The following is a 26,558-nucleotide window of genomic DNA, read 5'->3' on the forward strand; positions in this document are numbered from 1 at the left end:
TCTGCGGTGTCAGGAACCTAACAAAAAAATGAGCCAAAAATCACGACATCTAAAACGTACAAGTGACATCAGAAAATAGCCATGTCATTTGAATGTGGGTGTGCTAATAAGATAAGCCCCTGCCCCTTCCTCCCGCTCTGATAGGATCCTCTCAGATGTTATTTATGAAATATGGTAAATGAGAGATGCGCTGACAACACTGTATCAGCAATACAGTTGTAAATTTCAATACACTTTTAAATGTTCGTTTTCCTAATCCTGTACTGAAATCATTGTACTTTTAGCCCTATTAAACCAAGCCTTCTTCTGCCAGAGGAGTTATAGCACATGTTTGTCCATGTTGTCCAGGGCAAAATGTATAAACATGTGGAATTGGAGCTTTCTGTGTGCTACAGTATTTCTATCACTGTATAAAAGATGCATGAAGCTTCCTTTACTGTTGAATACACTGTGATTTTGGTCCCTTTTTACTTGGAGAACCCCCCAAAAAATATTTGTAGATGTTCCATTTATTAACATATACTATATGTTGAAAGTTCATTCTCAACAGTAAGATTAGGATTAATACCAAGGTTAGGCTTAGGACCAGAGAGAGTGTTGAGTTTAGGTTTGAGTTGAGGTTAAGATTAGGGTTAGGGTTAAATTACTTACGCGTTCATTCAGAACACAATTATGAAGAAATATGGGAACAGCATTGAGAAATCATGGTATTAATGGTGATAAAGTGTAGATTAAACAGCAGAAATGGCCAAGGTTTTCTGTCAACCTTAAAAGCTTAAACAACACAATAATAAACAAACCAAAAGTAGGTAAACTGAAAGAGAAATTTGTGCTAATGTAAAATGTTTTATTAATGTGAAAATGATGCACGTATGTGTTTGCATCATTTCAGTCCACTGCGTTATTCTGTTCAGTGCACTGTGTGAGGGAATAGGGAATAGATCCAGCCTATTCACTTTATATATTCATGCAGGATTTTGTACTTGTCAGCAAAATAAAACACAACGGCCAGTACAGAATATGCAGCTCTGTAGGTGTGTAAATTCTGTGTGTGCATGTTGTGTGTGCTCAGCAGAGAGAAGAAAAAAGGAAGAATTTCCCTCTAATAAAGTCTTTTAAGGGCAGAAAACAATTTCTCTGCAGATGGGCCTATGGCCATTTAATTTTCACCAGCCAACAGATTTATAGAGTCTACCTGAGTCTCACTGCAGCAGGCCAACTGAGAATTCAGACTGTGTTAAAGCCTGCTGCAGTGGATGTGGAGAGAAAGAAAAGGAAAGAGAGAGGGAGACTGTGAGGAAAATAGAGGGAGTGGTCTGTGTTTTATGCCTTAAACAAGGTTCAGTAATGACCAGGTTATGTGTCAGAACCTTATACACTCCAATGGTAATAGCCCCGCTGTAATAACAGCAGGTCCAAAGTTGGACTGACTCACCTTAAGTTTTTTTTTGTTTTGGGTGGGGGGTTACAATCAAGGTTTCTTTCTCTGCAAAGTCCATTTACTCCAAAAGCAGGGGTCAAAGCAACACTCAGACACAAGAGCCAATTGTAAATTACAGAGCAGGCTGTGGCTCGCCTGGGAACACCTGGAGGGCAAAGGAACAGCTTCTCACATGGCCCACAAAACAGCCTCCACCACATAACCACTAAAGTTTTTCTAGCATTCATTTATCAATGACAAGGCTCCTGTCTATTAAGTTTTTAATAAACAAACCAGTGTATTTTTTCATTGAGAAATGAACTAACATCAAAATAAATACTAATAACATTAACACAAAAGGTATTCATTATATATAAATAAAAGTGTTCATTAAACAACTACCAAACTTCTCCTATAGGAACAGGAGTACTATTGGTAGTTATTGTAAAATATGGTTTGGTTCAATCAATCCTTCGTTTAGTTAAATCAGATGAGCTGCTGGAGGAATTAAAAGTCTATGCAATGTCTAGGTCTTACTTTCATATTTTTTACTGCATCATTATTATTATTTGTTTTTAGTATTAAAATGTTCTCTTGTCCCTTTTTAAGGAATGGTCATTGTGTTAAAACTTTCTTACTTAACAAACTATCAGGAATATATTCAGAGACTGTCCCCTTCATTTACATCTCATTATCTGCTGCCAGAGTAACTAGTCGCATGCATGTCCACTTTAAGAAGCATATTGCTGTTGTCGGAACAAAACCTTGTATCTCCAAAATTGTAACTTTACAGGAGAAGGAAAAAAACTATGTTTCTTTTGATGTAAGTCAATGGAAGCAGAATTTTTTTCAAGCCATTTTTGGTTATTTTTTTGGGTCCATTCATCATGGAATTTACATACAATGTAAAGAGCAACACGCATTTTCAATTTATGTCCAAAACCAAAAAATGTCAAGAATGGAGATACAAGGTTTTGTTCCAACAACAGCAATATAATGCATCAGCATGAGGAACTGTGCTATTTGTGTGCTACCATGTTTTCTATCACTGCATAAAAGAAGCACTGCCTTCATTATTGGATGCACTGTCGTAGTTTCAGAGCTTACATACGCACACATTCAGAAGAGACTCCGATTGTAGACTTATTATTGATTTGAATCATCAGAGTATCAAAGAGACACAACTGAAAAATGTCGTCGAGGTTCTTGTTCAGGTATTTTCATGTAGTAGTTTGTGAGCAAACAAACAAGCAGTTTATGTAGATTGTATTTTTATATATGAAATATATGTAACAATAGAACTGAGAAATCTGTTTATTAGATGACAAGAGTAAATTAAATGTGTATCTGTGGACAAACACTGGGAACAGTTTTATTATACGTATATGGTATTAGACTATTCCTTGCCATTTTCTATGCTCATGCATTAAATAAATTTATTAAATATTTAACATATAAGAAGGAAATAATGGACAAAAAGAAATGATTATATCATTATTCATGAACTTACCTGCTTGTCATTAGTTCTCAATTGCTAGTATGCCATTGTAAGGGACTCTTAAGCGGAAATTGTAGCAGTATTGAAAAGTCAAGCGAATAAAGCTAATTGAGCTTTAGACAAGGTCATCTGCCTTGTGTGTGTCCTGGAAGCTCTGTTTATAAATCTGAACCGAACTGAGGCTCACACTTTAACACCCTGTTTACATTAACTGAGGTTCCTACTAAAGCACACGCCTCAAACATGTATTCTAAGTCATGCTGTCTTGTCTTTATTCTACTAAATCCTTTTGAAAAGGGCAATTTTTTCTCTTGGCCTCTCTGTGTCTTTCCCTCACTGTGTGTGAATTGAGGACATGACATTACCGTCAGCGACTTTGTAATTTATTTTTAAAAAGAGAAAGGCGTTATCCGCGGTTTACGGTGAATGGCGGAACATCTGTGCATTCACTCTGATTTCTGTGGGTTTAACATGGGAATCCTGGGTGGGCATTAACAATGGCCTTGTTACTATGGGAATGGCTTTTCCCGCGTCCTTTCTTCTTATAAAAGGGCCTTGACTTTTTTTTTTTTTTTTTTAACATATCTTTTTTCGCATAGATAAAGCCAGCTGTAAACATGTTTGTTAAGGTTCAGCTGGTGTGAGTGGGCTGGCTGATGAGTGTTGAGTTTGTGCGCCAAGGCACGGTAGCCTTGTAATCTTTTTTCCAAATTATTTTCTGCAAAAAATAGTCGATTATCGCGCTCAGTCTCAGAAACCTATTTAATGCAGCCCATCTGTTCCACAGATAATCAAAAGTTTGTTTTGCTGAGTTCTTCTCTTCACACGTTGCTAAATAGTTGCTAGGTGATAAAGATATCGTGTGAGAAGTGTTTACTTGCCCATCAAAATGTGACAGTCGTTGCATGGCCACAATGTTGTCTCCCATGTGAGAAAGTCATGTTTCGACTTTCTGTTTCTTTATTTGTTATCACCTGACCATGTGCCGCACTTCGAATGTTGAAGCTCTGAGCAAGAAAACAAACTGGCCGGCGCCTCGTTCAGTCTGTTGTCCTTTTTTGGGCCCTCCTTAGGAGCGCCTGTCAAAACATGCCGGTGATTTGTGTCCTCTGCTTTAGAGATCACTCGATTCAGTGGATTCAATTAGCCGTGAGAGAGAGGCACGGCGACTTTACAACACTGCCCTGTAACTCAACGAGCTCTTTTGTAGACCTGGCCAGCATTGTAGCTCCCTGCATGGACCAGCAACCATGCCAGCTAACATTGTCCTTCTCTTTTTTCCTCCTCTTTTGATTGCGAATATCAGAGAGAGAGAGAGAGAGAGAGAGAGAGAGAGAGAGAGTTAGAGAGAGTTAGAGAGAGCAGGAGAAAGAGAGTGTTTGGAGACCTAAACATTTCTAATGCTTCCTGGACATCCTTCAGAGATTTGGATGGGAGTAAAAACAGCTTGCAGATTTGTTCACATTTCCTGCAGCTCGGCAAACATAAATCTGTGTTTGAATTATATATTAGAAATGTAGACGGCGAAAAAGAAAATGCTCTAGGTTTGTGTGCAATCTAATGGGGTTCATTTCCAGACACAGTTCAAGCTCCGCCCTGGCCAAACTTTCAGGGTTGAAAATTCCTTTTAATCACTCTACTCAGTTATGTCTAGAAACTTGGCCTGTTATGTTACAACATAAATCACATCTTGGCTCAACTATGATTAGGCCTATAACACTGCCACCTTCAAGTGGTTGTTTTGATTAGTGCATTGAATGCAATACCGGAACACTGTCCAGAGAACCACTGAATCAAATATAAGTATGCAGGGGTACTTGGTGTTAATAAAACAAACGTTTTAACTACTGGAACATAACTGGTGCCATAGGATTAGCAATCAGGAACCCTCAGGGCCTTCAAGGCTTTCAGAGATGTAATGATTTTTGCAAAATATAGTAATATGTGTCTGTAGCTTTTATTTCATTTTTACTTAATATAATCATCATGCTTGCTGTATGTGAACTCTGAGTAATTACAGTAAGTATAGTGCTACTTTTATATACACTTACTATGATTAGAGTAAGTAGTTATAGTATTACTTTTATTTTACTGTTAAGTTTTGTCTGAAATGTTCAATGGAAGATTTGTTATGACTCAGGAGCTGAACTGAAGTCAGTAATTAGGAACTGACAGTGGAATCAACCAATCACATTTTGATTGTTGGGACTAATTTATGCCACTCTGGGCCTTGTAGAAGTTCTAGATACATCACTGAATTTTCAGTTAGATGTTAGAAATAGAAAATAGGGGCAAGTTTACAACTGCTCCATATTAAAATGATATGTTAACATGTCCATACAATCTTCAAATAAAACACAGAATGACTTTTACAAGCCTCAAATGTCCATATTTCTTTTATAATGGTGTTAGCTTAACATAGAGGTTACCACAAAGGGTTTTTTCCCTTGCTTTTCAAAGTTTATGGCCTGAACGAAGGCCTCTAATTGTCATAGTTCACAACTGAGTATAAACGTACTGTAATTCCAAGGTCAGTACTCGTCTTTAATGTACTCGGAATCTTTAGTACATACACTACCTTTCAAATATATGTGCATTTCTGTGTGTATACAAATATTACCCACCTCCATGGAGCCAAATATGATGCTAAACTGCTATTTCTTGGAATTATGAAACATAAATAACCATGACTCGCATACCCTGAAGTCAGAAATGTGTGTATGAAATGGCACAGGTAGACATGCTGTATGTGGGGTTGTTTTTTTTCCCCAGTTTTGTTAAATGAATCAATGGGTTCAGATGTGTGTGTGTGTGTGTGTGTGTGTGTGTGTGTGTGTGTGTGTGTGTGTGTGTGTGTGTATTTGTGCATGGTAAATTCACATATATTGAATTTACTCTTACAGTTACCATTTGAGTCTGATGACTCAGGTTGGTCTCAGATTGGTTGTGTGTGAGGTAAATGGGAGTATCTTTATCCAGATGGGGGAAAAAAACCTAATTATTTATGCTCATACAGTATAGTTATGCAACAAAGATGCTATATGGTCAGTTGGATTGAAAGGAAAACTTGTGTAGGCAAATCCGCAAATCTAAACTTGATCAAATATATTCTTGTTGAGTGCTGTGCATGAAAATGAGTTGAAACGGTATGTATTCACAGATTGCACTCTCAGAGATACACGCATATATACGCGCACACACACACACACACACACACACACACAAACACAGTTATCAGTAAAGTAATAGGAGGCCAAGCTGTTTCTTCTATGTGGAAATTCATTGATGCAACTGCTCAGCCCAAACACCCCCGATATGCTTTTTGCCAAGCGCACATTGTTAAAAACCTTCACTCGTCCCTCTCTCTCTCTCTCTCTTTCTCTTATTTTTCTTTTCATTCCCCTCCTCTCTCGCTCTGACAGTTGCTGCAGTAGAGGAGGTTTGATTAGGAGCTGCAGTCTGGGCCGCAGGGAGGAGCGAGCGAGGCTGGAAATGAACACTGCAGGCTGGAATAGAGAGAAAGAGAGAGAGAGAGAGCGGAGGGCTCCGGGAGTTAAGAACCAGTCTGGGGCTGAAGTTTTCCCCCACTGAATCACTAGCGGTCATGGCGATGATGTGTGTTTTTATAGGAGTGAGTAGACAAAGGAGAGGAGAAGAAAAGAGAAGCGAGAAAATAAAGAGAGAGACTGTGCTTCATGTTTTATTGTCAAAGAAGTATATCTGAGACAAATTCAAAGAAGACATCCCTGGACTGACCTGTCCTATCCATGCTCTGCCCACACATGTGTCCTAATGAACTAAGGTTGGAGCTTAAAACTTTATGTAACAGTAAGTTTAAAATGATGCACTACCAAGCTTGACTACATTGTTGTTTCAATTTGAAACTAGGCAGGTTGGAAACAACCAATGTGTAAAAACGCCATTGCTGATGTTAGAGTGACTACACAACAAAAATCTAGACATTTCAGGATCATTTGAAATTAATGACAAACAAAAACTACAATTTTTTAAGGAGATTAAATGCTGTGTAAAAGCATAGATAGATTTGATGAGCTCTCTGAAACAGAGAAACTGAAACTATGGTTAGGAGAAGGGCATAATGCTCTTTTGATTGACAGATACTTACAACAATGGCCCACCTTGAAGAAAAGTGGGTATGTACATTGATAATGCAGTGCCAATGACAATAGTAGTTTCTAATGTACATGTTATTAGAGCTATAAAGAAATATATTTAAATATATGGTACAAATGGCTGTTTATAGTAAGATTAAATGTGTGGGGATGCCTGTGTGTGTGGCAATTGATCGATAAATACACTGTTGTATGATACACAGACATAAATGCTTTCATGGCACTGTAATGTAACATGGTCATGCAAATAAAGCTTCTTTTGGCTGAGGTGAGAGAGTGCATGAGTACTTTCAATTAAAAAGCAATCTGTCATGTCAGAGACATTGTTTTAAGATCATTTCAAAATAGGGTTTTAGCCTAAAACATACTCTTTAATATCCATAAGTGGTGGAGATGGTTCATGCAGGGTTACCATCAACATTTAACAGCTCAGAAGACACGTGTGGTTATGTTAGTGTAGTGGTTAACACCTCTGCGTTCTATGCTGCAGACTGGGGTTCAATCCCCACCTGGGTAAGCACCCTACACTACACCAGTAAGAGTCCTTGGGCAAGACTCCTAACAGCACCTTCGCCTACCTGTGTAAAATGATCAAACTGTAAGTCGCTCTAGATAAAAGTGTCTGCCAAATGCTGTAAATGTAAGACACAAGTAGGTGTGTTGGTCATTTGACTTACATATTGTGACCCCTGGTTCCTATCACCACCACAGTAAAGAGATTCTCTACAATGAATCATTTCACATCAAACCACTCTGAACGACTTTGTTTACATCTCAATGATTTTCTTAAACTGAAATTTTGAAGTGGTGGTCCCCTGTAAATTATCTGTGCATGATGTGAGAAAATGAGATATACAGAGAAAAAGAGAGAGAGAGAGACACATAAAGTGATAGAGAAATTGGGGTGGCAAGAAGGAGTGGTGGTTTTCCATAACGAGGTGAACATACCACCTGCTGACACAAATGTCGATAGTGTGTGTGCGTCGGTGTGTGTGTGTGTTTGCTCTATAGCTCTATAGCATCCCAAGAGTAGATCTGCACACAGTGCTGACACCTCCACACAAAACATGTTTTTTTCCATGTTGTCACGTCAGAAAAAACAACAAAAATAACTGCAGCGACGGCACACGAGACCTTTGTGTGCGTGTGTGTGTGTCCGTATGTGTGTCAGGCAGATGTACTAAAGGGAGTGACAGATTTGAAAGGCAGAAACACAGGGCCTGCTGGAGGCCTCCTCAGGGCCTGCACCTTTTCCGCGCTGGTGTGAAAGCGAGAAAGAGACAGTGCAAAAGAGCCGAAAAGCTGCAATACTGCCACTGTCACCTCCCCTGTCTTATTCTCTTCTGCTGTGGCTGCTGCTGTGGCCTACGTTGCTTTCTCTCCCTTCGTCTATCTCTCTATCTCTCTCTCTCCTTTTTGCTGAAGTTGGGGAGCAATGCTTGAGGTGTGGTTGCAGATCCGTGTTTTTTGCTTCCCATCTTTCAACTTCGGGGGGAATTTCACAAACAGGTTTTGCCAGCTACACTCTTGATAGAAAAGATTTATTAAAGTCTCCTAGCTTGGATGTTTGGTTCTAGGAAAAAAAGTATAATTGGCATAGAACCTTTACATTGGACATTAAGGTTCTTTACACTTACATAAATGGTCCTTCAAAGAACCATCCATTAAAAAGGTTCTTTAGGAAACCAGTGGTCACCATCCCTGTGCCTGAAAATCTACCTCCCTGCAGATTAGCTCCAACCCTAATCAACCCCTCCTGATCCATAATATCACTGCCTTCGGAAATCTTAAATAGTCTTAATTGGGTGAATGAGGTGTGTATGGATGTAAACCCTGCAGGAAGGGGGATCTCCAGGAGGGGGGTTGGTGACCACTGTTCTAAGACATCCCTCCTAATTTTTTATATTCAAGTGTAGCTGGGCAGCTTATGCTGCCTTGATGTGGTGTAATAAATGTATGATTTGTCAATAATAGGAGCTCCAAACCCTAAAAGTAGGCATCCTTTCAAGCTGTAATTACAAGTGGGCACTGTTGATACAGTGTCAACACTGTTTATGGTGGGTTTCCCACTTTGGAAGGGTTGATGGTTGTTGCAGTTTCTTTAAAAGCAACTAATGTTTTTGTTACCAAAGAAATTGTAGACTGTAACCATTGGTAATATGCTCATGTTTACAATAGGGGAAAACACCAAAATAAATCAGCTTATATGACAAGCTAACCATGTTTCTGACTGCAAAGCTCTTAAACCCAACATTGTAATTATACCATTACATGACTGATTATCTCATATTATAATCTCATGACAATCTCAGCAAATTCAAATCAGAATCAAATATCTCTGACTTCTGAACACAAACTCAACGTCAACTAAAAGTTCAGAATCAGCACGTTTGACAAGGAAATATTGTGCCAAGCTTCAGCTGTCATCAGCTGTATCAATGTCTTCTATGGGTTATCAGGCTGACTTAAAAGTCCCACTATGTTGAAATGCCCTCCACCCTGGATTTGGGTTTGAGCGTGTTTGATGTGGTCTCTGTCATCTGTGGAGGTGTCGGTTAGTTCTGAGAAGTGTAAGACTCACAATGTCTGACACCTATGTCTGGAGCCACTCCCAAGATAACAACAACCTGACATTCCTCAAAACGTTCTCACACGCATGGACACTGCTGCGTGCCCCGAGGCAGGAGGACTCCTCAACTTCAGTCAGCCATAAGCAAAACAAGACCACACTTGCTCTACGTGTCTCTGCTGTCCTCGCCCTTTTTTCCCCATCTTTTTCTCTGTTCATTTGGCTGATGATCTGTCCCCCAGCAGCAGACCCTCTGGAGATGGCTCTTTTGTACAATACAGAGGAAACCTAATTAACCATCAGCAAAGACCTGGCCTTCTGTTTCAACAGTGATTCTTTATATTAAACGCATAAGAACTGAGGAAAGGGATGAAAAGAATGTGCAAGCACACAACAGAGAGCGAGAGAGGAAGAGACAGAGGAAGACACCAGAGGCAATTTTCCAATCATACATTTTTAATATCTATGGCGCTCTTTTGTAATTAAAATCCATGCATCAGAATATACTTTTGATCCATAATAGGGGCTGGAAAAAAAAAAAGAGTGCGCAAGAGAGAGAAACAGAGAGAGAGGAAGAGACAGTGAGAGTTAAAGAGCAAGAGAGAGCTCCTTAATGCATAATCTCCCATGAAGTGTCTCGGGGACGTTTGGAGCAGGCCGCTTAGCAGATCGCCTTTTTATTTATTTATTTATTTCTAAATGACTCGGATGACTAGTGGATGAAGGTTTCCTGCAGTTATGTAAGTGTCCTTCGGACCCTCGGGAGCTTTTTAGAGGGTGTGTGAGTGTAAAGGGCTGTGTGGCTGGTAAACCTTTAAAGCGTCTAATTGAATGAGTGAGTCGGTTCAAGCATGACTGTGTTTATATGGGGGGTGAAAAAGGTAATGGAAACACAACATGACATAGTCACTGGCCATTTTATCCAAATCATCTGCCATATACACTCAGTGAGCACATTATCCACTTTATCAGGTCCACTTGCCATGTAGGAGCACTTTGTAGTTCTACAATTATAGACTGTAGTTCATCTGCTTCTCTACATACTTTATTAGCCGCTTTTTACCCTGTTCTTCAGTGGTCAGGATCCCTACAGGACCACCACAGAGCAGATATTATTTGGTAATGCATCAATATCAGCACTGCAGTAACATTGTGTGGTGGCAGTGTGTTAGTGTATGTTACGCTGGTACAAGTAGATCAGACACAGCAGTGCTGCAGGAGAGCTTGGTGAGTGTAGATACACATTGTAGGTTTATACCGACCGATGAGAACAGATTGACATAAATAGAATGTCTGACACAGACTGAGTATGGAAAAAGATGAGCTAAGCTCTGACTGAGCATTTTAGCGAAAGGGCCTTATTCTCCAATATCTTCCTAAGTTTATTCTTAAAGGTGTTCTTGAGAAAGGTTCTAAGAAAGAGTCTACATCAGATTCATGATGTGTTCTTAAAGTGTAGAACTGTCCACATGTTTGTGCTTTTGAGTGTCTGTGTAGATTCTGTTCTTACCTAACAACAAATTCCTTATGAGAAAACTCTGGTGATGTCTGATCTTTGTGAAAACTGCATGTTTTTTAAGAAGAAATTTCTTCTTAAAAACAGTTGGTGAATGAGGCCCATAGTCCTCAGTTTGAAAAGAAAGTTTATGATGTTCATGGCTTTCCATTTTTTTAACGGTTATTCAAGAGTTTTCTTTGAAGCATTTAGTAACTTGAGAAACACATTTGTTTCTCATGGGTTTGTTTTGGTTGCAGCCCCATTTTGTAAAGTCGTTACTATGTGTCATGCTAAAGCAGTGGTCTGTGGTTGGTTATTTTGGATGACAGTCAAATGGCTTTTCCTAACAAAATAGGCAGTTTTTAGCCATGTTAAGTGGAAAAATGCTCCAGACTGTCAGACTATAGGCAGAATTCTAGCTTGGAAGACAATAAGGTAGATGTTTCTATTAAAATAGACAATGACTGACTATTTCATTGGTGTTTCTGTTATGTTGTACATCCCCTGTAAATTTATTTGTAATCAAATTACAAGGGTGGATTACTGAAGCTTCTGTCAACCCACCACATATATGAAATTTACGGGGAGGATCATATCTGAAACTCTGCTTCCATCTTGTATTCCATCTAATGTTCTTTAAATTCTCTCTACTTTCTATTCCCTATGACAAAGCTTTCACAATCCCAACCTCCTCTCTGTTCCTCAGTTCTATCGGTCAGTCCAATCACTGTCTAAAAGGAAGGGTCTGGCCTTCTACCTCCAAGCCAGAAGCCACCCAGAGCTCCAGCCCATGTTCTCAGAGTTCTCTCCCTTCCTTTAATCACACAGTCTCTCATATCTACACCATACACTGAATAAGGGGAGTCCTCCACAGTCCGAAATAGCGGCATAAAAATTGAATGAATAGCCCTTGAAAATGGCCAATGAAATCAAAATGAGACCATTGGTGTTTCGTATCCCATCAGAAACACAGAAACACGAGACAGATAACGTTTTAGCATACAGAACATAATCGATAAAGGATCATAAGGTTTAAATAGCAGTGCTTACAAGACAAAAGCATGGCAATAAAGTAAACTGAAGAAGGGAGCATCCAACAACTAGCAACCTCGTGAGACTATAATCCGTCCCTGATAAATTATATGTATATGATGTATCTTGTATCAATATAAAAAGCAAGGACTTCTATTCAGACCTTTATATGCTTGCAGCTGCACACATTCATTCATTCATTCAGCCCTGTATTTCAACCCGGAATACATTGAGGCAGAACCCTCATTTGCAATATATCAAAGTATAACAAAAATCAAAGAGACAAAAGCATCAAAACGAGAATAAATACAATGCAATTACTAAAACAATACAGCACTAAAGCAATAAAATAAACAGAACAATCAATGTAAAGAGTCAACTGAAACAGCTGCAAACTGAAAACAGTGACTGGAAATTCTACATTTGTGTAGACCAAATAATAACAGGCTTAGCTAAGCCTTAGAGTTTGTTGTAGCATGTTCCAATTAGCTGTTCACAGTAGCACAAATGCATCTTTTTATCTTCAAATCAATTAGCGGTAGGTGAGAGATTACATTGATAGGTGAGCGAGATAAAAGTGATGTACATGCTTCTGTCCTGAATAGGTTATAGACACTATTAGATCAGCTAGCTGCATACTGTAGACCCCTGAGCCCTGCGTGCAGAGACCCTACATATGTAAATATACATTTCCATTTAGAGTCAGCCTCCTCTCTGTCCAGAACTCTGGCCCAAAGCGCATTATGAGGATACAGCAAATGACACTGACATTTACTCTCAGTCTCTTTCAGTCCCTTCAGTCTTCTTCTCTCTCTGACTCTTTTTCTCTTCTTAGCATATCTTGCCTTCTTTAGCCTGACATTCTGAGCCCCAGCCCCCCTCCTAAAATGCTATACCAGTGGTGTTTCCACTTTTCCACATCTATCTATCTATCTATCTATCTATCTAACTATCTATCTATCTATCTATCTATCTATCTATCTATCTATCTATCTATCTATCTATCTATCTATCTATCTGTCTATCTGTCTGTCTGTCTATCTATCTATCTATCTATCTATCTATCTATCTATCTATCTATCTATCTATGTAAGACATGAAGACTAATCAGGTTTTTTGAGTAAAAGCAATATTACTTGTAAATATTTGTAGCAGTATTTGTAACGGCACTTTAAGGATGATGCGAAACTCCAATTTTTTCTTGTTGAATTCACTTGTGATGTTAGCACTCAGCACCACTCAAACATTTCAACTAGGCCCAAAAACCTGCAGTGTGATTTTCATAATAGTTAAAAAAAAAATCGTTTCATTTCATGAACACTCTGAATGCTATAAAACAACAACAAATGATTAGTAAATTATTGTTTTGAAGAACATTAGCTGTGTTAAAGAAAGTCCTTGGATAGATTTTTCTATCCATTCAGTTGGAATGTGATAAAAGTGAAAGTATCACCAAAGTTTTGATGAGCAGTGAACATTTTGAGTATGATCCAGCTCATTCTGTGGACTCAGTCAGACGCTCATGGCAAAAACCATAGATTAGGTTTTAACTGGAAAGGGATTAGCAAGAATCGTAGTCATAGTACAGGCGCACATCATCCAAAATAGCAAAAAGGCAAAAGAGTGCAAACATAACCAGAGAGGCAAAGAAAAAAAGGCAATGACAAGAAATGCAGAACATGCACAAAATACACAAAAATGGCAACCAGTAACATGCAGGAAATGCTCAGTAGTTCTACGAGAAAAAACAGTACCTCTCCACTATACTACTATAAAGCCCAGGTTTATATACTAAACTATGGCTAGTCATATAACAAGCAACACATACATAAAGAGTCAGTATTCCAGAGAACATTTTTTTTGTTAAACAATTTTGCTTATGATTTTGTTAAACAAGGAGGTTCCACAGTCACATGATCTCCTAAGGGGTTCTGGGAAATGGAGTCCGGGGGTAGGGGGGAGCATGACACTTTTCAGTTTTGAGTGGTTATATATTGACTTTAACCATGGATAAAAGACCATCTTCATGCTCTGTTAAGAAATAAAAGTTCTTTCATGGTTCTAAGACATACGGTTTACATTTACAAGATTATTTAATAAAAACAGCCATTGACTCTTTATAGAACCGAAAGAACTTTGATGACATCACTCCAAAGAGCTCTTTCTGGCACCTTTATTTTTAGAAGTGAAGGCGGAATCCAGTAAAGTCTACAGGTGTTGATTACATCGCTCTGTTTTTGGGTGCAGCGGGTGTTATTAAAGTGACACTTGCCTCCACCGTAACCAGGTATTTCTTCACACCTCCAACTGCTGACTCTCCTTTGCGTAGCCTGCTCCGCTGTGTAAACTAGACTTCCCTGGAGTGTGCGTCTGTTTTTACGGGTACTCGTAATGAGCTAGTGATGGCGTATGGATTTCCGTTAATTGCAGGCACCTGTCTGAGTCTCCCCTCTTCATCAGAACGCTCCTAATCGCCATTGATTTTACGCACACTGGTCTTATATATTACACTTACATAAACAAAAGGATCCGCCAAGCTCTGCTGATGCGAAACACCTGGCCAGTTCTCTCTTCCATCTTTCTGCTGTCTATTCTTACACTCCTCCAGATGAACAGCTCGACGCAGTGTGCCTTCAGGTTTTCTGGTACTCGCAGAAACATATTGGCAAACCTCAGTGTTTTTGTCTCCATTTGATGGAAAGGAAAAAAATCACATTTCTCTGTGCTCCGAAAGTAAATTAAAAAAGGTTTTTGCATTTTTTGCCGCACTAAAACAGATGGCAGGGGAAGGTTTAGCTTTGGCTGTGGCTGCTCCTTTTTCCTTCTGATTAGTTATTTTTGGGATGTGTGTGTAGTCAAATGCAGCGATAGCGCCAGATGTGTCAACCAGTTTGATGCAGATGTGTTAACTCACTGTAAACACCTCCTACACCTCTCTCTCTCTCTCTCTTTCTCTCTCTCTTTCTCACTCTCTCTCTGTCTCTCTGTCTCTCTCTCTCTCTTTCTCTATCGCTCTCATTTCCCCTCGCCCCACCTCTTTTTCTCTCTACTCTTCCACTTCCTTTCCTAACTCTTTCATTCTCACTACCTCTCTCTCTCTCTTTCCCTTTTCTCTGTTTAAATCTCTCTAATTTATCTTCTCTCTTTCTCACTTCCCCTCTCTCTTTATCTCTCTTTTCCCCTCTCGTTCTCTCATTTTCTCTCATTTCCCCTCTCCCACCCCTACTTTTCTCTCTACCCCTCTGCTTCTCTACCTCTCTCTTTCTCACTACCTCTTTCTCTTATTTCCCCTTTCTTTCTCTCTAAATCTTTCTCTCTTCTTCTCTCTCACTCTTGTTCTCTCTTCCACTCTCTCACTCTCGTTCTCTCTACTTTTCCACCTCTCTGTATCTTTCTACCTCTCTCTCTCATTATTGATCTCTCTTTCTTTTATTTTCATTCTCCTTTTCTTTCTACCTCCCTCTTTCTCTCTCCTTTTACCCTCTCTCTACCCTCTCTCGCATTTTGCGTCCCCTTTCTCTTTCTGTATGCCTCTTTCAATCTCTCTTTATCTCAACCTCTCTCTCCTGTTTCTCTTGGCTTTCTCTCTGCCTCTCTAACTTTACACCTAACGTTTCTCTCTTTCTCTATAGGTGTCCCTCATTGTCATTACTTCTTGTTCTCTTTCTGTCATTTCTCTCTCATATCCACTCCTCTCTATCCCTTTATACCTCTCTTAACCTGTCTTTCTTTCTGCATCTGTACTTCTCTCCTCTTTCTCTATATACCTCTCTCTCTGTTTCTCTGTTTCCCTCAACATTACTGTTCTGCTCTCTCTTCTTTTTCTATCCCTCCTTTTCTGCTGTCCTCTTTAATCTCCTTTGTAATGTTCCACTCCTCGGTTGTAGGCCTAAGCCATCAGAGGAAAGACAAATTGAGCATCTGTTCATTTTTCCCCTCCTGCTCACTCGTTCCCTGATAAAGAACACTTTTTTTAAAACAAACTCTGAACCGTGCCAAACCTGGTCCAGCTGGCCCTGATGTCTATGCTCAAGCCTTTGCTTATCTGGTCTTCCTGCCATAGCAAGCGAATGAACAAGGGAGAGAAAGAGAGAAAGAGAGGATGGGGGAGGAGAGGAACGAGGGATGCCATGTTTCTCAGGAAGGTACAGGGTGATGGAAAGAACGATAGAGTGCAGAGGGCTGGGAAGCAGAGGGAGTGGTGATAAGGATGTGATTGCACTACTCCAGAGTGTGTGTGTGTCTGTGTGTTTTTTTTTCTGCTCTTTCGCTCCTCTATGGGGTTGCTTTTGAACGCCAGCAGCTCCACCACCCACCTACTGCAGGTGGGCACAATAGCAGAGTGATGAAAGAAAAGCCCAAAGCCATTCTGTAGCCATTCTGCAGCCAAAGAGGTGCTCAAAATATCAAACCTGTGCCGTTTCACAGCTCAGTTGCACACATTATTTACCCACAGATGAGCTGCTACATCTACAACAATGTATGCAAAGAAAACATTCCTTTCATACCTCCTCAGGAAAGTAAATGTTGTTATGGATCTTGTTTTATGTGGTAAAACACAGGCATGCTTTGAGAACAATGTGAGTTTTATGTGGTGTGTGTGTGTTATATGAATTATATCACTCATGGAATATGAGAGGGTCATGATCTTGTGTTTTTACAGCAGCTGCATGAAATAAATTCCATATTGGAATGTTGAGTTCATATGGACGCAAACAACATGTGCCTCTGCAAGACCCATACGTCTAGACCACAGAAGTGGCGCGTTTGTTTTAAGCACAGTATGAGGACTAGATGTCTTCATGATGATAGAAATATAGAATTTAGAATAGGCTTTAGTAGAAAACCTGGCATTTTTAGAATTTTGGATTGAAAACTTGTGTAGCATTTTTTATAATAGACATTGTCTCAAATTTACTTTACAGAAATATATTTAAATATCCACTGCCGCAGAAACAATCCTTCTTGGCTAAATATCATTTGGAAATCAGTAACTGTAAGAAAGACCATTCTCTGATCTCTTTCATCGAGTCAATGGAATGAATCGAGGACACTTTGGAACAGCGTCTTAAATAAAGTTAACTCTGCTAAGGAGGTGTCCTTAAGGGATGAACATTTCTCATAGCAGGGGAAATTTTTCGCCCTCATTGCTCGGTAGCAGCTCAACATAGAGTCATAGTATTTCACATACAGAGAGTGTCACGATTGGCCCCTCCCAGTCCTGTCCATGTGTGGTTTTGTTTTGGTTTAGTCCAGCCCCTTGTTTTGTAACTCCGCCCATGATTGTTTTCACCTGTCCCTTGTTATCCCTGTGTATTTAAGCCCTGTGTTTGCCCCTTGTGTTTGCTGGTCTTTGTATCTTTGTTTGCTGGTCTTTGTTTGATGTATTGGTCTGTTTGTTAGCTTTGTTTGGATCTCTGTGTTGTTGATTGTATTCTGGTCTATGTCTGCACCCCGTTCTATCCGTATTGGCTGGACCATAATGACCCTGATTTTGGATTTGCCCTCAATTAAAGTCGCTTACCTCCGCATAGGCGTCCACTACCTCGCTGCCCGTTAGGGAGAGACTACAATGATAAAATTAATCTGATAATAGAGTTACAGGGAAAATATTGTATGTGATTATATTAGTTAAACATATTTTTGCATTAAATTCATTATACCAATTTCCACTGTGCTGGAAGAATGTCCGCCAGGGTTTAGCTTTAGGTGAAAGTGTAGCATTACTCTCAGCGCTGTAATGCTAATACTAATACAATAGAATCCAGCAGAATTATAATTCTTTTGTGATATAGGTGTGAGATTTCTCACAGATATAGTAACGCCAACATGTGCAATCAGCAATCAGTCAGCCAGAGTTCACCTTGCACAATAAAGTAAACAAAAAAGTTCAAAAGAAAGGCATTATAAAAGTACATGCCTAAGTGTTTTTCCTTTAAAGCTGACTTCGGCACCCATAATCCTTGTAAGCATGCAGACGTCTTAGCCCCAGGGGAGAGCATACAAGTCAACAAAAGAAGAATAAAAACAAGTCTTTCCTGTCCTGTTCTAGCCTTTTCAGCTATTACTAATTACTAACCCCCACTACACAAGAGCCTTGTCAGGAGACAGACAAACAAACGAAACACGATCATTAAATAGCAATTCTAATGAATGTTATTTTTATTAAAAGAAAACAAACATTTGAACCAACTTTCCTCCAGGGAGTACAGGGGGAGAGCTGCATGTTCAGCATCAAGGCTTTCCCCCCAAAACACTTCAGGTGAAAGATGAAAAGATATTTTTTATGTATTTTTTAAAGGCAGCTTCCAGTTTTACTTTAAAGATGCAGTATATAAAACCCCAAGACATATAAACACACTTTAAAAATGTACTTTTAATGTATGTATGTATGTACATATACATATGTAGATTTTTAATATAGTAAGTTGTTTAAGATAAAATAAAAGATAAAGGGGGAGTAAAAAGGAAAAAGTTTTTTTAGATGTGTGGAAGATGCCAAAAAGGGTCCTTCGAAGCAATGCCATGGAAGAACTGCATTTCTTTTTTTGCTTTTTTATTTTCTAAGAACCATCAATTTTAAGTTTTAGTGATTCTTCTGTGGCATAGCTCCCAAGAATCCTTTTTTTTGGCACCTTTATTTTTAAGAGGGTAGAGATGTGGGTACTGTAGCTGGTGGCTCAAAGTAGGGCAACTGCAGCCGCTCTTTCTGAACATGCAGCGGCCCTGGAAAGCCGTCAACATGCACACTGGCCAATATCAGCTCTGAGAGCCCACCGCCCCGGCCAGAAATATTTCATCTGCTGCCAGAGTATTTTTATTACATACTTAATATGTTTTAGCTTCGGTAAATCTCCCTGTGAACCATCCATTTCAGAGCCCCTTCTGTGGAACATGAAGATTCTTGCTAGAGCTGCCCGCTGAAGTATGCGAAGACTGCAAAGACATTGAGTCTATGAGTGATGTGTGTGTGCGTGTATAAAAGACATTTTCAGTGGTGTGGGGGAAAGTTTGTGCTGCTCAGTATCTAATCAGCATGCTAAAAGCTGAGTAATGACTGGTATCTTGTAGTGGATTTGTAAGCTGGCATTAATATACATTCCTCTCCTCAACTGAATGCACGCTAGTGTAGCATTGTGCGGATGCCACAGCTTCTTGAGCAGCTGAAATGAGTAACAAATATGCCACAGACACAGAGCCTGCATTTCCTATGCAAACTTTTATACTCTCAACATGAAAATCCAATAACGTTGAACTATTTGTGGCTTTTCCCCATGCATTGATTGCGGTACTGCTTTTTTATGAGCGCAAAACATCACCCAAAGTAAAAATCTAATCTATTAAAGTGTACCATTTATACTGCCAATACATAAGCTCAATTATGTGTATTCATTTGAGCCACAGTCAATACAGTGATCTTCTCTTACTCTTGGGGCTTGTTCCTAATCATCATCCTCCAGCCCTATCAATATTCCTACACATCTTTATTTCCCATAGGCCCTACTTGTATTGATATTGACACAAGCTGAATGATTTTTCTTGCCATTTTTTTCCACATTTTCTACGTTTTTCTGAATGCTTTAAAAAAAGCATATTCAAGAGACTTTTAACTGACAAGTCCATTTTCTCACCCAAATGGCTGGCGTGTCTGAGCTGTGGACCCAAGAAACACTCTGACTAGTGTAGTTCAGTTTGTCTCACGTTGTAAAAAAAAAAGCCATTTCTCTGTAACTTGCTGTGTCTCTCATTCCATTTCTCAGCAGAAGGCCTCATTAGAATAACAGTCATAGTCTGGGATCTTCCTCAAAATTACAAACACCCCCAGTAGTGTTTTTACATGGCCTCAATAATGGGAGGTGTTGCATATTTACAGGCTATTCGGTTCATTTTCATTCTGGATTCTCTGCTGGAGAATTGCTCAAAATCTGATGTGGTCACATGTATTATGCTGAATTCTGTAATAACACTATTCAGATGTCTCTCCTGACATTTACTCTTCACTGAGAAAAGAAAAATCAATACAATAATATAATGATCTCCTTTCCCTTCATCATTAGTCATGTTCTTATGTAAAGGACTCTTATCTATGATTATTTTTGTAGAACTTTTTTTTTCTCCATTAGGTGGACATTTGTGTGTGTTTATGTACCAAAAATGTTAATGCTTCCAAACTACATCAAGATCTTTTGCTTAACTAAATATTTCAGACTTTTTTTCATATTATATAGGCCTTATTTACTTTTCCTGTCTATGCTGGAAGTAGCCCTGACATCAGTGTAATTTTATTCTGCTCACTATATCAGTTGCAGTGTTTAGAGACATTTTTGAAGTGCATACTCAACAGCTGCGGCCCCCTCACTACCTACGGAGCGCGCACTAGCACGAAGGACCAGAGGCTTAGCATAGATAAATGACATACAGGTATCAGGGGACAGGCCATACCTGTCTGAGCCCACAGCGTGTACACACAGCCTGGCCTGATCTTTAATCTAGCCTAGGGATCCAGCATGGGCCTCCGTAGGTGTGGAGCATCGGGGGAAGCAGTGAGGGAATGGAGGAGAGCAGCTGTTTCTCTGAGCCTGAGGCTTTTTCTCCTCTTCCACTGCTCTCCACATCCTCTCTCTTTCACTTCCTCTCTCTCTCTCTCTCTCTCTCTCTCTCTCTCTCTCTCTCTCTCTCTCTCCCCTCCTCCTCATCTCTCTCTCTCTCTCTTTGATCCTCTCTGCTTCTGTCTGTTTGCATGATGCTTCCTATCACAAGGCAGGTAACATTCAGGGACATGGGGGCGTATGGTGCTGATGAATACACACACACACACACACACACACACATACATGCATAACTGTGCAAAGTAGCAGTGCTACTATAAATAGACAGAAATAGATAAAATATGTATTGTTTGATTTGAAACGTGACTTGAAGAGTGCAACAATAAACTTAATACAGCTTTAATCAGCAGGTAGCTTCTCAAAGTGGCACATAAACTGATCTTTGCATAGTCTGTGAATATACAACAAAATAAAAATCTTTGTAAACAGAAAGTTGACCACCTCTTCTGACCTCATGTACCTCCACAAGAACATCAAATCCACCCACCCTACTGTTGCACTTCAGACTAATGTGCGTTCTGGGTATGTTCTGTAATGGTGCTTGCTATATATTGTTGTCATTAGACAGGTTACCTGCTGCTGCTAATGGTATCTATCAGCAGAAACAGGCTACGATTCAGTGTCATTGACAGCATGTAAGACGCCATGCTGTTCTCCAGTTCTTTTCAGTGAGAGCGACACATTTTGCTAGCTGTTTTATGCACACATTTGGCACCTCATGGTTTCTCCACCCTTGGTGGCTGCTTTTTGGGCTGCTTGATGAGCTGACAAAGTAGAACTCAGATCTGTTAAGAAGTCCACATCATCAGTACTTTTATTGTGCTAACCAGTCAGGTCAATGTGAAGGTGGGCCTTTTAGTGAAACTGGCTGCAGTGGCCAAATAATCTAAACTCTTTGATTATACCAAACACGTCCAAATGATGGTTAGCTAGCTCTGCCAGACTATGCCATTGATCAAATAGCATTTAAGATGCCAGAAACTCAGTGAAGCTACAGAACTGTTACTGCTTCGCACCAGGAATTCCTAACAACCATGCAAGACCTGGTAGACCATCAAAACTGTCATCATCAGATAAACAATACTCAAAGCTTCTATCTTTTAGAGAGAGTTTCTGTCCATCCTTCTACTCTGAGAAGACAGCTTAACACTATGAGTCTGAAAGGATGTGCAGCTGTCAAGAAGCAGCTACTGAGAAAATGAAATAGACAAGAAAAACAAAAATGAAGGCTGACATTCGGAGACGTGGAAAAATATCCCTGCAGTTTTCTGATTTTTTTTTCTGACTCTTGTAATTAATACCTGCTTTGACTGTATTTTAAATAGAGTGTGCTCTCTGACTTTTACACAGTTCTGTAAACTCTTATTCAAAGAGCTAAATAGCATTACTTTTTTTTGTTATTTTCCAAAATGACCATCGACCCCCAGGAGATACTATCTTACTTCCTACTCAAAATACATTCCTGCTGCTATGCACGCACAATTCATACTCATGCATGTACACACACACACCCACATGGTTGCCAAGCTTCTATCAAAGGCCTACAGAGCATATTAGGCAAGTGTAATCACACTGGTCAAATGCACACCCCATATAGAGCAATAAAGACAAGCTAATATGCCTTAGACACACACACACACACACACACACACACACACACACACTCACAATGTTCCCCCACATGTACCTCCCAACAAACTAACAAACCATTAAAGAAAAAAAAAAAACATGCCCACACACACACTTCCACAAATACACACTCTCCAAGCACACCAAACTAATCTCACTTTCTCATATCACAGCACAAATATCCAAGCAACATATTGTCTCTCACTGGAGAATATCTCATTTTCACTTTATTAGCGCTATAAGTGAATACGTTTTTACATGTCGAAAATATGGGTAACTCAGCAAATTCTGATTGCAGAGCTGGCTTTTAATGAGTCTTTCCACTATAATACATTGCTCAATTAGACTGGCAGAGAGGAAAGCTGCAATAGCACTCCTCACACACATCGCGCCAGGTGGTCGGAAACCTTGGCCGTGGTTTCTGGTGGTTAAAACATCAAAGAAAGAGCAAGGCTTGCACACTGGGCTACCTGTAGTGAAGGGATTTAACAAGACGTGGGATAACAAAACAGTGCATGCACTTAGAAGTGCTGTAAGATGGGGTTATGTTAGGGCAAGATTTCACCTTGAGCACTTTTTTGAGTCATTCTGCTGTCACTGCTGAAGGTCTTTCAGTGATGCCATAGTAAATAGTTGTATGTCCAAAATTTACCAAACTTCTTAGGAGAAGGAGTGAATGTTCTTAAGTTTTATTGTAAATATACCTACCATGGTTTTACAAATTATTCTGTAGCATATCTATTGGTTGAGTCATGTTCACAGAAAGGGCAGTGGATGTCATCAAATTGTGTTAAAAATGAAAATAAGGGTTTGACATGACAGGCACAATTGTATTTGGAATTCATTGTAAATGTATTTGGAATTAGCGGTTTTCACATTTGTAAGATACACAAAAATTAAATAAAATGTAGATGTTGTGCATTGCAAAAAAAGAAAATCTTAAATCTACTAGATACATTTAAAATTCCTAATTATGAATGTTGCAAGAATAGTATAAGATTAGCTAATTTCTAGATGTCTATAATGTGGTTTTAAGTCACATTTATCTAGAGAAGCTGTCAGATTCTATTGGCAAATATGTTTGCTAATAATATAATAATAATATAGTTTATATTATATAGTAACAACAATAATAATGATAATAACAATAATAGTTTCTCATAAAATTCAGAAAATTTTATTTCACTATGCAGATTTCACTAGCAAAGATGTGCAGTGCGTGTAGTCAAAGATAATCTGTTGCATTAGCTTATAATGGATTTTGATGCATTTTAATCATAATATATTTTGCATGCTTTCTTTTTTCTCATCTTTTTATTTATTGCTTTCCTTCTGTTTTCTTTGCCTTACCTTTTATCTACTCTTGGGCTTTCTCTCTCTCTCTCTCTCTCTCTCTCTCTCTCTCTCTCTCTCTCTCTCCCTCTCTTTTTCTCTCAGCGTGGTGCTGTTCGGTTCCATAACATCCCCAGAACAAATTACAGTTAATTACAGTCATCCCCCCACTTTCTTTCAGCATGACACACTCCACTGGACTACTGCAATATTCACGCACACACAAACACTCTTCAGTAGTGTGTCTGCACAGTTTTAAATATTCATTAACACACACAGCCATAAACATATGCACACAATACATTGTCAACACAAACACAGAGAGCAGTGTGTTAACACACAGTTGTACTGGGCCAGTGAGAAATGAAGAGCAGAGTCTGAGAGAATGGAAAAAGGAGAATTCATGCTCAGAAGAGTACAGCTTATCTCCAATTTAGTGTTCTTTCGGGAATTTGTGGCAGAGTCATCTTGAAGGTACAGAACGTCAAAACAAAGAATTCCATCAATGTTACACTTTATTCTTTCATTCTTTCTCCTTTACTTGTGCTCTCTCTGTCTGTCTCTCTCTCTCTCTCTCTCTCTCTCTCTCTCTCTCTTTCTCTCTCTCTCTCTCTCTCTCTCTCTCTCTCTCTCTTCTTTTGGAGATATGTTACCAAGGACAAATGCCAAGAGAAGGGAGATAGCAGGGCTGTAGTTGATAAATCAGAAAAAAACAACACACACACACACACACACATTGTCTTTTAAATCCACACAGGAGAGATAGCACTTCATCTGTGGAGCGAGAAATTGATTCAGACAAGGTAGTGCTGAAAATCACAGAATCTGCCCCCATGTCCAAAACACACAATACTGCAGCCTGAATGTACAGCCAGAAAACAAGCAGCAAACAGTAACACATCACTTAAACCCTGCTATATAACATCACCATGCCATAAAAATGGCAATTAATATAAGGTGTTTTATGTTGTCATGACAGATTTTGTTCATTACTGGTAAATGTCATGACCGATGTCATAATACAGGGCCAGATGAAGCACAACATCTCCTGATGGTGTTTTGTTGCTTGAAACAAAATAAAACAAACCAAGTCAGAAAAACACTAGTGGAACTGTAGCTGAGACCACTAGGCCACTGACAAAGCCAAACATTCTGCTTTACATACAGCAGATGTCTACTGGGACATGTGACATCTCCTTTGGCTTCAGCTCAGATAGCAAGCTTTGCAAGCTGGCATATCTGAAACCTTAGTTTAGCATAGTATTTCACATACTGTGGTAGCATAAACTCTGACCAAGTGCATTAGTTAATGTATTGCAGCAAAAATAAATAAATTCTGGACTAGTGAGCTGAAAAGATTGTACTGTCTGGGAAATGTCCAGCTGAAATGGAGAAATGTCTGTCTGTGTCTGTAAGTCAGCAGTCCATCCAGTTTAGGGAAGTGGAGATAACAGTCTGAGCTCAGTCAAAAAGTGCTGGGGCATCATCCCAGTACTTTGAAAAGTGGTGCTTCAAATGCTCACTTGCCCTTAGAGTTCCTGCAAACATGCCATAACATTTAATGTCTTGACATTATTATTTAATGCCATATTTTTTTGCTGTGTATTGGAGTTAGCCATCATAACATCAAACATTATGCTGAATGTCATGACATATGTTTAAGGCATGTTTATGTTATGCAGCAGGGTTCAAGAAAGGTGTTATAGAGAACTCCTTTAAAGGCCCTCTTAAAACTATTAAAACTCTTAAAACAGGCAAGTTACACGTGCACACTTATATACTATGGTTTCATGGAATGATCAAAAGCTGTCTGCTGAAATTATGAAATGAAGCAATGATGAACAAGCACTATGTTGCATATCTAAAACATCAAAAACACAATTATTTATCATTAGTCAACATTTTCAGCTTGTTTATTTTGTACTGGCTTGCAGTTTAAAAAACTAAAATGGAAAATCCAGAGGAAAAATGTATTAACACTACAGAATATAAAGAACTGAAGATGGTGAATTTCACAGCAGGCCAATTTTTTTGCATCTCCTGTCATGTATGTGTTGAAATATTTATGACAGCATCCATCTGATGAGATGTTTTGTCTTGGCTTTGGTTCTGAAATAAAGTTGGCAGGACGAGAGGAACATTGTCTTATGTTTGAACACGTGTCTGATGTATATTTAATACATAATAAGGTATTATACCTTCTGCTGGGAATATCTGGTGTTTGGATGTCTGTTTTTCAAGAGATCTTGGAAACATAAGTGAGTTAGAACGGGATGGCGGCAGCCAAAGATACAAATTCCAAACTGTGAGTCAACACACTCCTTGTGGGAGTGCATGTCTGGTTTACTGATTGTCGATTTCCATAAAGTTTTCTCCAATTCTGATCGATTGTTAAGTCCATGCACATGTTACAGGTAATGTTACAAAGAGTATTTGGCTTAAAGTCATGTTCTATAAACAGAAATGGATCTCAGCAGACCACACTCATGAACTCGGTGGTCTCAGTTGATGTTATGCATAGTTTACAAGTGAGGCAAGTCTGAAAATCATAAATAGGTTCCTTTGGTTGCCCTTATATGGCAATGCATGGATAAACCAAGAATCTTCAAAGTATACTCATTTTATAACAGACTCAGATGTACCTAATTAATTCCAGATAAGGCTATAATGATTGCATGGTTGTAGAAATACAATGCACTGTACTTTTATCTGTGCGAGCTCTTCAGAAATAAGTCTAAGGAGGACTATTTACATGCTTTTGGAAAGTCACAGCTGCTATCATCGCAAAGTGAATTCATCAGAAAGTTCTAGAAAGTTCTTCCTTCACCGTCCTCCCTT

General features: G+C 39.2%; 1 protein-coding gene across 7 annotated transcripts in view; it reads left to right on the forward strand.

Annotated features, from left to right (window-relative positions):
* Positions 1–26,558, forward strand: part of pcdh7b (protocadherin 7b) — a 157,215-nt gene that overhangs the window by 17,934 nt on the left and 112,723 nt on the right. Inside the window, exon 2 of one of the 7 annotated variants that reach the window (XM_017699632.2) lies at positions 6,341–7,313. The exons of the other annotated variants lie outside the window; for them this stretch is intronic. Coding sequence (XP_017555121.1) covers positions 6,341–6,352 — 12 coding nt within the window. The 3' untranslated portion in view covers positions 6,353–7,313. Of the gene's footprint in view, positions 1–6,340; positions 7,314–26,558 lie in introns of those variants that run through there. 7 annotated transcript variants of the gene reach the window in all.

Source organism: Pygocentrus nattereri, chromosome 2, assembly GCF_015220715.1.
Source record: "Pygocentrus nattereri isolate fPygNat1 chromosome 2, fPygNat1.pri, whole genome shotgun sequence".
In the NCBI taxonomy this organism is placed as follows: Eukaryota; Metazoa; Chordata; class Actinopteri; order Characiformes; family Serrasalmidae; genus Pygocentrus; species Pygocentrus nattereri.